The sequence below is a fragment of the Protomyctophum bolini genome (genome assembly GCF_963924005.1).
Source record: "Protomyctophum bolini genome assembly, chromosome: 6".
Classification (NCBI taxonomy): Eukaryota; Metazoa; Chordata; class Actinopteri; order Myctophiformes; family Myctophidae; genus Protomyctophum; species Protomyctophum bolini.
Genome location: NC_137867.1, coordinates 44391101 through 44403422, shown reverse-complemented (window position 1 = coordinate 44403422; position 12322 = coordinate 44391101). Strand labels below are relative to the sequence as shown.

Below are 12322 nucleotides of genomic sequence, written 5' to 3'. Positions count from 1 at the left end.
CTGGTCTCTAAACTGCCTCCCCCTGGCCAGCCGGGGCGCCTGATGGAGGGGAAAGGAACTGGTTGGAATAACGTGTTCCTTCCACGCGCTATACGTCCAACCAGGGAAACTCCCCCCTGTCAGGTGTAAAGGAGCAACTTGGACACTCATGCATGAAGGAAGCATGAGTTCAAGTCCGTTGCTCTCCCCAGGTTGGCGGAGGGTGTGTAGAGCCCAGGATCACAGTAGATGATTGACACAGGGGTGAAAAATGGGTTACAAAATCATGGGATAAAAAATATATAAAAAGCGGGGGTTGTTTACCTGATCAAACAGACTCATGCCCAGTACAGGAAGCGCCGTGTACACCAAGTTATAGAGCGTAATGTACCACTCGTCATACACCGTCTGGAAAGAAAGGAAACACTTGATTATTCTTTTTAGCTTTTTATCTTTATTATTTTCATTATTATCATCACTATTGTAGGTGTTTTGTTAGGTGTTTCAGTGCAGTTGCTTCTGGTCTTGGCATCTATGTTTAACTCATTCTGAACAGGAACCCATTTTGGTGTTAGCATCATGTTATGCTTTAGCTATTGAAAAATAGCAGATCTACAAGCTCATAGCGCGCCACCGAGTGGCGTGCTACGAGCTTGTAGGTCTGCTATTTTTGAAAAATCGAAGAGTCGACTTGACTGACATTTTTAGAATCTGATCTCAGGTCAGAATGGGTTAATCAGACCAGTGTGTGTCCAGTGGAAACCTCGTATGAATCTGATCTCAGGTCAGAATGGGTTCATCAGACCAGTGTGTGTCCAGTGGAAACCTCGTATGAATCTGATCTCAGGTCAGAATGGGTTAATGTATTGTTTTTGTCTGTGTACTGTATTCATTGTGTTGTGCCCGAGGACCCCCCCTCTAAAACCAGATGATACATCTCAAGGGGCTATCCTCTAAAGGAAATACATTTTCAATATATATATATAAAGGAGGCGGTCAGAACTATATGACTATGTGAAGTGTCACCAAGTCACCTGTAGCTCCACTACTTTTACCGCAAATGTACAGTGTATCTAATGACCGTTTTCCAATTCAGTAACATACTGTATAGTTACAATTTTCTGAAATTAAAATATGCTCATTACCCTTATGTGAAAATAGCTGACAATTTCAGAAGATTATATTAATTTATTACTTGACGGGAGACCTGCTCTCACCTAATATTTTTCTCATTTTGCTCATTTTGTGTTTATTTTTCTACTGTATCTCTTGCCCTCTTTCTTGAAACTGCAAGAAAGTACCCACTTTTTCACACCTGCAAACAAGTGACGTGACAATAAAATTGAGTTGAGTTGATTAACACTTACATTCTTTTACGGTGTACCTTTTTCTTTTACCTTTAACCCATTCTGACCTGAGATCAGATTCATACGAGGTTTCCACTGGACACACACTGGTCTGATTAACCCATTCTGACCTGAGATCAGATTCTAAAAATGTCAGTCGTCCTTCGATTTTTCAAAAATAGCAGACCTACAAGCTCATAGCGCGCCACTCGGTGGCGCGCTATGAGCTTGTAGATCTGCTATTTTTCAATAGCTAAAGCACAACATGATGCTAACACCAAAATGGGTTCCTGTTCAGAATGGGTTAAAGCCCTATGTTTTTTTTTCCTCCCAAAAGGAACTTAATAAAAACCGAACGAGTCCCTTACTGTATGGACGACACAAACGTCCGCGTCTCACCTGGGCGGAGAAGCCGCAGAAGAAGGCGTACCAGAAGTGGACCAGGGTGAAGGTGAAGTTCTTGTAGAAGAAGTAGCGCAGGAACTTGCACATGCGCAGGTAGGACCAGCGGCCGTGCACCAGCAGGAGGCGCTGCAGGAAGCGGAACTGCGCGAAGGAGTAGTCACTGGACAGCACGGCCTGCATGCCCTCCTGGCCCGAGATGCCAACGCCGATGTGGGCCGCTGGCGGGGGAGGAGAGGGGAGGAGAGGAGAGGAGAGCGATGCAGTGGATCTGACTCTCAGGGCTGTATTTTGCGTGTCTTAAGTACCAGGTCTTATTCCCTAACTTGAGTAAACTAAAGACCTGGAGGCGTGATCAATGCTATTTGGCCACTCAGAATAGCCAAATGGCATTGATCATGCCTCCAGGTCTTACCTGGAGGCATGATCATGTCCCCTATGGCCCAGGGTGCAGGCCTACCTTTGATCATGTCCCCTATGGCCCAGGGTGCAGGCCTACCTTTGATCATGTCCCCTATGGCCCAGGGTGCAGGCCTACCTTTGATCATGTCCCCTATGGCCCAGGCCTACCTTTGATCATGTCCCCTATGGCCCAGGGTACAGGCCTACCTTTGATCATGTCCCCTATGGCCCAGGGTGCAGGCCTACCTTTGATCATGTCCCCTATGGCCCAGGGTGCAGGCCTACCTTTGATCATGTCCCCTATGGCCCAGGGTACAGGCCTACCTTTGATCATGTCCCCTATGGCCCAGGGTGCAGGCCTACCTTTGATCATGTCCCCTATGGCCCAGGGTGCAGGCCTACCTTTGATCATGTCCCCTATGGCCCAGGGTACAGGCCTACCTTTGATCATGTCCCCTATGGCCCAGGGTGCAGGCCTACCTTTGATCATGTCCCCTATGGCCCAGGGTGCAGGCCTACCTTTGATCATGCTGACGTCGTTGGCCCCGTCCCCGATGGCCAGGGTGCAGGCCTGCTTGTGCTTCTTCACCAGCTCCACCACCTGGGCCTTCTGCAGAGGAGTGACCCGGCAGCAGATCACCGAGGTGCACATGCACGCTGTGCGCAGGAACTCCAGCTCCATGCTGCGCTCCAGCGCATACGCCTGAGGAGGAGGAGCACAGTGTTCACTGTCTGTCTGTCTGTCTGGCTGGCTGGCAGCGCGACCGGAGGGTTCAGACGTTTGACCCACACAGCAGAGTCAGTACGACTGACGGGTTCATACGTTTGACCCACACAGCAGAGTCAGTACGACTGACGGGTTCAGACGTTTGACCCACACAGCAGAGTCAGTACGACTGACGGGTTCAGACGTTTGACCCACACAGCAGAGTCAGTACAACCGACGGGTTCAGACGTTTGACCCACACAGCAGAGTCAGTACGACTAAAAACAAATAAAACTGAACTTGAAAAAAACACAATGTGACGAGAATCCCGTCACTGGCGAAGTGAGCCTTGGAAGAATATAGGATCGGCAGGCAATGACTTAACCTAAACATGCCAAATCAGACGTATAATGTCATTAGGGTTAATGTAATATTGTCTTGTCTCGTACCAGACTGTGTCGGTTTATAACCATGCATATGACAGACTAGCTCTGGTCCATAGCTCTGCGTTGCATTAGAGCTATGTTACTATCAACTTCCGCCGCTCGCATGAATGCAGACCAGCCTCTACTCTTTAGTGTAAATAAAAATAACGTTTTTGCTACTCACCAAAACAAAGACGGGTTGTGTCAATAGAAAGACTACTTTCCTTAGTGGAAGCACTCTGAGCCCCCCCACCACACGTATAAACTGTACTTTTTGGCCAAAAAGGGATTTTGTTTCCACCGGAAAAAAAACATTTTTAGTTACTCCGCTGCGCCCTCTACCGATATTGCCCAGAGAACTGCCTCATAGAGAATATTTTTCCTCCGGTGAAAAAAAAAATCACTTTTTGGGCAAAAAGTACCGTTTATACGTGTTGTGGGGGGGCTCAGAGTGCGTCCACTAAGGAAAGTAGTCTTTCTATTGACACAACCCGCCTTTGTTTTGGTGAGTAGCAAAAACGTTCTTTTTATTTTTGCCAAAGAGGAGAGGCTGGTCTGATTTCGATTTGAGATTTAAAATTGTAAGTCCCATAGCCTTGTACTGAGCAGGGCAGAATCGTAGAAGCAGTAGAAGGCTATGGATCAGAGTTAATGACAGACATAATGTAATATTGTCTTGTCTCGTACCAGACTGTGTCCGTTGATAACCAGGCCGTATTCTCCATTCACCAGCTCGTCGCTCACTACTTCCCTCCTGTTACCCAGAGTCCTCTCTGGCAGGAAGTCCGAGTCGTTCAGTGCGTCGTCTGGTTTCATCGTGGCTCTGGCATTCCTGCCCCGTGACAGAACACACATCAACAACACACCTGTCACCTGCTTCTCATTAGCCTGGGGTCCACCTATATATGCTTTCTATGGCAGAGGCAGTTCAGAATTTACGCAACATGAGACTAATTAATTAGAGCGACAGAGAGAGAGAGGAGTGTGTGTGTGTGTACGGGTGTACGGGTCTGTGTCAATTTAACAAAGGTGCAGATCATCAGAAATCAGCAGAGAATGATCAATGTTTGCGCTACTCTATGCCGAATTGTCCCAGACTTTTTTTTTTCCTCCCTGGAAGTAAAAACGTCTGGGTTTCCGAGGCTAGCTTCTCATAAACTCAGACAATAGACTACAAGCATTCACGACGCATCGCAATGAGCGCATGAGGCGATGTACGTCTAAATGTAGACGTCTAAATGTAGACGTCTAAATGTAGACGTCTAAATGTGTACGACTTCTCTTATGGGGGTCCACAGGCTAAGTAGTGTCAATTTGGGGGTCCTTGACATGAAAAAGTTTGGGAACCACTGCTTTAAACACTTTAGCACTTTATGAACATGAACAAAATAGATGGGTCCCCCCTGGAACTCCCTCAGGTACCCCTGGGGGTCCCCGGACCCCACTTTGGGAACCACTGCTCTAAGGCATAGAGCCTATTAACCCATTCTGAACGGGAACCAATTTTGGTGTTAGCATCATGTTATGCTTTAGCTATTGAAAAATAGCAGATCTACAAGCTCATAGCGCGCCACCGAGTGGCGCGCTACGAGCTTGTAGGTCTGCTATTTTTGAAAAATCAAAGAACGACTGACATTTTTAGAATCTGATCTCAGGTCAGAATGGGTTAATCAGACCAGTGTGTGTCCAGTGGAAACCTTGTATGAATCTGATCTCAGGTCAGAATGGGTTAATTAATGAGGAGTGCTTCTGACCTGAGTTCCTGCCTGACCTCCTCAGGCGTGTGTGCAGATACGACGAACACCTCCTTCATGTCCTCGCGGAGCATGTTGCAGGAGTAACCGATGTTCTCCGCCGTCTCTGTCGACAGGAGGAGGAACTTGGATTTTAAACCCAGTGAATAAGGTTCCTTGACATGAGGCAGGAAATGAACTACAAAACTACAAAAGCAAAACTTAGTAATGAAATAAAACAAGAAAGCACAAAAAACACGACTACAAAATAAAAATAGGGAAACGTCATTAATAATCAACGGCATGTAATAGCGGCGAAAATATTAATCATGAACCCCAGATATGACACAGCTGGGTTGTTTTAGATGGATTCAATACCTTGCTTGTCTCCCGTCAGCACCCAGATTTTAATGTCCGCCTTGGATAACTGTTCGATGGTCTGTGGCACTCCGTCTTGTAGTTTGTCTTCTATGGCTGTGGCCCCTAATAGCTTGACACATACAGTACAGTACAGAATGGACAGACAGTTTGTCTTCTATGGCTGTGGCCCCTAATAGCTTGACACAAAATGGACAAAATCAATACATCATTGTGAGAGAGGACTGTCAACAAAGCATTTCACCTATAGACGAATCCAGAAACGGGTCTCATGGTCGCAGCTTACGTATTTCCTGTAGGCGGAGCTGACGTAGCTGCAGGGTAATTTTGATGTTGCCACTACTGTTGGAGCAGCCATAAACTACACAGGTTCCTCCCGATGTTCTGGGCATCTTTGTAATGTTAGTGTCAGTAAAAAGCAGTAATGTTTGAGCAGACTAACATCAGTCACTCTGCCGTTCAATGTAGTAGAAGACGTGCAGGTTTACCCCGCAGCTACGTCGAGTCGGCCTACAGGAAATACGTAAGCTGCGACCATGAGACCCGTTTCTGGATTCGTCTATAGGGGCTGTGTCCATGCACAGAATGGGGAAACCGCTCAAATATCATGTCCAAGGCGCTTCTCAGACATTTAACTACTTAAACGTACTTTGTAAACTTGACCTTTGGCCCTGTACTTGACCCTGTACTGTACTTTGGCCTGCTCTTTTCCCCCTGTACATAAAACCCATAAAACAAGCTGCTCTACACGGTGCGTTGTGAGCTTGTAGATCTGTTTTTTTTTTTTGGGCTAATATTCCCCCCTCAGAACAGCGATGAGAGAGGGTTGAAATGTTTCATGTAAAACTAATAATAAAAATAAAGTCTCTAAAGATTTGGTGCCCCCCCCCCTCCCAGGTGAGCTAAGCTAAGCTAAGCAAAATATAATATAAAATGAAATATACAATGAGAATAAAATAAAATAACACCAGTGGTGTCATGTCTCTGGTCTAAAATAACACCAGTGGTGTCATGTTAACACCAGTGGTGTCATGTCTCTGGTCTTCCTACCAGCAGGTCTTTCTCTATCTCCTCATACAGCTGGTCCAGTTTGCCCTCGCGGTCCTCCAGGGCCGTGCTGGCCTCATGGTGGCGCTGTTTCCACTGGCTGAAGTACTCCTCATCCAGATCCTTGTATGCTAGGGCAAGGGTTCGCAAGCCCTCCCCCGCAAACTCCTAGAGGATAGTGCACGGCACGCAGGCAGGCACGCAGGCACACACACGCACACACACACACACACACACACACACACACACACACACACACACACACACACACACACACACACACACACACACACACAGGATAAGTAAAAATTAGTAGTATTTCATGGAGGTGTGGGGCTGAAAAGTAGTTTTTAACTGAATACATAATGCGAGCAACGGAGCAATGTATGTCAAGCGCATCATTTTTAGTAGTTTAATTTAATGTACTTTTAGACAGGTCTGCTTGTTCCACTTTTGTCCTCAGTGTCAATTTCTTTCCATTTTTAACCCTAACCCTGAAGCCGAAAATAACTATCTACTGTACATCAACACTGTGTTGTATTGAGAGCTTGTACATCATTTAAAATAACTATCTACATCAACACTGTGTTGTATTGAGAGCCTGTACTGTACATTGACAATTTCTGGAAAACGGCAGTGATTCAATAAAATAAAACTACCAAATGCAAAACATCACCCCGGCCTGCATAGCATTAATTCAAACCTAAAATAAGTTTTACACACCATAAAACAACTATTTCTCTTGTGAGGACCAGAGACATTATCCTCACGCACGCACGCACGCACACACACACACACACACACAGCCACGCACGCAGGCACACACACACGCACACACACACACAGAGAATACTGACATTGAGGTGTTCTGTGGTAACGTCCATCAGCTTGGTGGAGGACTTATGCAGTCTCTCATAGACAAGAGTGTCTGCTCCTTTACAGTACAGGGACAGCTTCCCCTCTGGACTCCGCACTACACACACACACACACACACACACACACACACACACACACACACGCACACACACACACACACACACACACACACACACACACACACACACAAAGGTGAATGTGAAAGTTGTACAAAGTTGACTTGCCACACAACAACACTCGCCTACTCTTGAAGGCGAAGCACTATTGCACAGAAGACACGCAAACATTAAAGGGACACACAAGGGGTATACAGTACGTTGGGCTACTACTGTATGTCTGGCAGATATAGCTGAGGGCTGATTTCACCCACCTGCTACAAGCTCGCATTGGTGGCCATAATATGGTGACAAATCTTGAATGCGTGAGAACCACTAGTTCAGATTAAGGTTTTGTAAGAATCCGTCTCGAGTTCCAAACGGCTACAGTTTTTTTTTTTTTTTTAACTACATTTTTATCCCACGATTTTTGTAACCCAGTTTTCTTTTCACCCAGTGCCAATTATCTAATGTAATCCTGGGCGCTACACTTCCTCTGCCAACCTGGGGGGGCAGCGGACTGACCTCATGCCTCCTTCTATGCATGAGGAGTCCAAGCTGCTTCTTTTCACCTGACAGAGGGGAATTTCCCCGGCCGGACGTAGCGCGTGGAAGGGACCAGTTCCTTTCCCCTCCATCAGGCGCCCCGGCTGGCCAAGGGGAGGCAGTTTTAGAGTAAACGGCTATAGTTTACCTATGACGGACATCCTCTTGCGCACGTTGTCGAAGTCCAGGATGGCCAGCAGCTGGTAGCGGCGCTGCCGTCCCATCTCCACGATGGTGACGCTGTCCGGCGTGCGGAAGCGGAACACGAAGCCAAAGTTCCGCGCGGCGGTCACCAGCGCGCCTTCGTCCGGAGACTGGGCCTGGTAGTGGAGCTCACCTGAAGCGGCAACAGCAGGCACGGTCATTTTTTTTCTTTTAAAGGTAGAGTAAGTGATTTCACAAAAAAAACCTTAGGTTTCGTTTTTGGCTGTGGGACCTAAGCCTCCGTCCAATCAGGATAGAGAGTCAAAAACGAAACCTAAGGTTTTTTGACCCCCAGGGGTTAACTGGGGACAGGGAGGAACTCCTTATATGGTCGGCACACTCTATAGTAGAGAGGATTATCACAACAAAACAAAAAAATACGTGATATTTGAATTAAGTGAAATCACGTACTCTACCTTTAAGATATTTTTTGCGGCTTATTGTTTTTTTTTAAGGGACAGACTGTAGGCTGACAGGAAACGGGAGAGAGATGGGGGGGAGACATGCAGTAAAGGCCGTGTCGGGCTCGGGAGTCGAACCCGCGGCACACTGCGACTGGATTACCAGTCAGGTCGGTCATTTTGACGCAGAGCAAAAGTCTGCTTTTTCAAACCACTCGCAATCTGGTGTCCATGCATGCCTTTTGTCTTCTATCGTATGTACAGTATATATATATTTTTTTATCTCTTAAATGTCTATCCCATTTTTCAACGTCAATTGTCGGTATCCTGCCAACCTGGGGAGAGCCCCGGACGGAGGTGATAATCTTTTCGCATTATGTAGCGTTGGGAGTTTGGAAGTGCTGGTTGTATATCACTCAATAGTCCTGCACAACCAGCACATCGGGAGCAATCAGGGGTTCAGAGTCTTGCTCAAGGACACTTCGACACTAACTCTGGGGGTTCGAACTGGCAACCTTGCGGTTACCATCCGGCCACTCTACCCCTGAGCCACCGCCGCCCCGTCTTTGCAAATAAAACATTTGAGAACCACTAGTACTAACTAGACTATAGTGGACTCCTAATAGTGCCATAGTGATTGTCATACATATTCTGAATAAAACCCGGAGACTTGACATTCAGTAATTGGGTCAAAATAAGAACATCATAATGTTGTGTAAAACACGGACATGACCGGGTGGATTCGTGCCCCCTGGCCCTCACCCTCGGTCTTCTCCTCGGCCATGACGGTGTGGCACAGCGCCAGCAGCCTGAAGAAGGCGTGGACCTCGGGGATCTCCAGCTTCACCGCCTCCACCAGGGAGTGGTCGTGGAACGCGAAGCGCGGGTCGGCCAGCGGGTTGAAGGAGAAGTCCACCCTCTCTGTGTACTACATGGGAGCAGAGAGAGAGATTCTTAACCCATTTAAGCCTGGCGTCGAAATTTAAATCCTGACAGGACCCCAAAAATAATTGGTCACCGACCCCCCCCCGCCCCATCTGAAAATATGTCATTCCAGGAACCCCTCAGAAGCAAAGATTTTAGTTAAAAACGTTCCAACTGAAAGAATATATATTCAAAGATTTGTGCTGCATTTTTCAAAAATAGAAGACCTACAAGCTCATAGAGCGGCACTCGGTGCCGCGCTATGAGCTTGTATAGATCTGCTAGTTTTCAATAGCTAAAGTATAACATAATGCTTAAAAACACCTGCCCTGATGGGTTAAAGACGGGGTGAAATGGTTAACTTGGGCATTGTATTTTGAAGTTTCAACCTGAAAAGCCAAGCTCACTGATCTTAAGTTGAAACCAATCAGAACATCGCATCCCTCCAGGCTATGGGATGTGGTTCTGCACACCACACACAAGCAGATCTGTTTGTAAACAGAGTCACAGAGCGACCGCTGCACCAAAGCTCATGGCTTATTCTTAAACATAATGTTTTCAGGTACATATTTTAGCGTGCTGCTGAAGTTTAAACCGAGTAATACACTGTCTGGATGTCAAGATCACGGGTCTTTACTGAATTACTTTGTAGTGACATTATTTTGCGTTTTATCACATTTCATATACAGTATATTCTTTGTGTTTATGCTTCCGTTTCCTATTTGAGCCTGTCTAGATGTGGTCCAACTCACCTCAGTGACCTCTACTCTCTGGCCGGTGTAGTCACACACATCCCCTGGAATGAATGGAGGGAAAACCAGTTCACATACTGTACAGCTTGTTATGTCATTATATGGAGTTGTGTGCACATGTCGTATCTGGAATCAATAATTATATGCAATAACCCATGTTCTTGTGCAAATGTAAACTGTTGTTGTCTGTCTTAACTATCTGCAGTCACTCTGTCTGCAAGGCCTGTCTTTGTCATTCAAAATCAGGGTGTCGAGATGGTTTGTTTACGTTGTACTGTCTGTTCCTGCTGCAATTTGTGTAAAATAGAATTGGTGTTGGCATATATGGTGGATCAATGGGTTTTCAGAGGAACAGTGAACACGCCTACATTCTCACTTTAGTTTGAGAAACTGTACTTAATGCCTGTACTCTGAGTGTAACTGGGTTAGTCAGCCGGGGCTGGTCACCTGGCTGTGGCCAGCTTGTTTCCTGTGTGAGCCTATACGCTGTATGCTGTGCCTACTCTGAAATAAACATCGTGGAACATCGAATCCTGTCTGCCGTTGCACATTTACTCTCCTGTATGGTATAAAATATACCACACACACATAGACATCAAAGGGGGCTTCAGCCCCTGCCCTTTTACCCCGTCTGTAAAACAACTGCCCTTTCCAGACCACGGATGCAGCATTTACTACATGGTGGAAGACATGCTAATGCAACTCCTTTCCATGCCATGCCGGAAGGAAGGCAGCGTTCAGGAGAATTGCTTTTTTTTCCAAAAGTCTCCTGAACTTGAACACAGTATTTTACGTAGAAATCCATTTTAGTCGACTAAAATCATATGATATTCAGTCGACTAGAACTAGACTAAAAGTAAAACATTTCACTTGACTAAGATATGACTGAAACCAAATGAAAATGTATTCAAAACAAAAGAAGAATTTGCTGTCAAAATGAATACCGGTTCATTTTATATAAGAACAGAACATACGCGACTTTATATGGTCATTTTTTTATGAGTGTTCTCAAATAGATTTATTTTTTTGGAATACAGCCTGGATATTTTCAAATGTCCAAAACATACGTTTTGTAATAATAATCAAAATCGACAAAAGTAACTAGTTTTCAAATGAAATTGTAACGGAGTAAAAGTACAATATTTGCGTTTGAGATGCAGTGGAGTAGAAGTAAAAGAAATGGAAATAAAATAAAAATACCTCGATATTTTTAATTAACTCACTCACTCCCGGGGTTACTTGCGTTACGTGTGTGCGCGTTACTCAGTGGCGTGCACAGATAGACACTAGAGGGTGCTAGACCACCACCACCACCTGGACAGCAACGTGCCCTTTTTTGTACAGTGTACAGTATGTGGACCATGGTGACATTGATCAATTCTTGATTAAAATAAAAAACTTCTAATATATTATTTATGCCCCAAAATCTATAAATCTCACACTATTAAGGCAACCGGCTGCACAAGGTGCCCTTTCTTTTCCCTTGAGCACCTGGCCCCTCTAAATATCTGAGCACGCCACTGGCGTTACGTCCCTGGAAGTCTCACCGTAGGACTTCCCGTTGATGGAGCACTTGTTGAAGGTCATGATGTTCTGCGTGAGCGTGCCCGTCTTGTCGCTGAAGATGTACTTGATCTGGCCCAGCTCCTCGTTCAGCGTGGTGGTGCGCGCCTCGGCCGGGGTGTCACTGCGGGCGTGGTACATCTTCCTGTCCCAGTCGATGTAGAAGCTGTTCCCCAGGCGGATGATCTCCACGCTAAGGAAGCGCCGTCGAGGAAAAATACATACAAATTAAATCAAATAAAATCTCACACCAGAATGTGAAGTGAGCGCTGCGTCTGCTGTGTCGGGGCGTGCTCAGATCGGTGAACCAACATTTGGCCCTTGACATGAAAAAGTGCTGAGAGCCACTGTACAGTACCTGACATAGAGGGAGATGGGCCTCCTACAGTACCTGACATAGAGGGAGATGGGCCTCCTACAGTACCTGACATAGAGGGAGATGGGCCTCCTACAGTACCTGACATACAGTAGAGGGAGATGGGCCTCCTACAGTACCTGACATACAGTAGAGGGAGATGGGCCTCCTACAGTACCTGACATAG

General features: G+C 46.1%; 1 protein-coding gene across 1 annotated transcript in view; it reads right to left on the bottom strand.

The window, feature by feature from the left end:
• LOC308317421 (phospholipid-transporting ATPase ID-like) overlaps positions 1–12322 on the bottom strand; it is a 63081-nt gene that overhangs the window by 3856 nt on the left and 46903 nt on the right. The window contains exons 13-24 of the mRNA XM_080766404.1: positions 11765–11973; positions 10218–10261; positions 9304–9469; positions 8085–8273; positions 7276–7391; positions 6422–6586; positions 5372–5483; positions 5015–5120; positions 3948–4092; positions 2649–2832; positions 1725–1948; positions 304–387 (exon numbers count right to left, since the gene is read on the bottom strand). Of these exons, the coding sequence (XP_080622530.1) occupies positions 304–387; positions 1725–1948; positions 2649–2832; positions 3948–4092; positions 5015–5120; positions 5372–5483; positions 6422–6586; positions 7276–7391; positions 8085–8273; positions 9304–9469; positions 10218–10261; positions 11765–11973 (1744 nt within the window). The remainder of the gene's footprint in view (positions 1–303; positions 388–1724; positions 1949–2648; positions 2833–3947; positions 4093–5014; positions 5121–5371; positions 5484–6421; positions 6587–7275; positions 7392–8084; positions 8274–9303; positions 9470–10217; positions 10262–11764; positions 11974–12322) is intronic.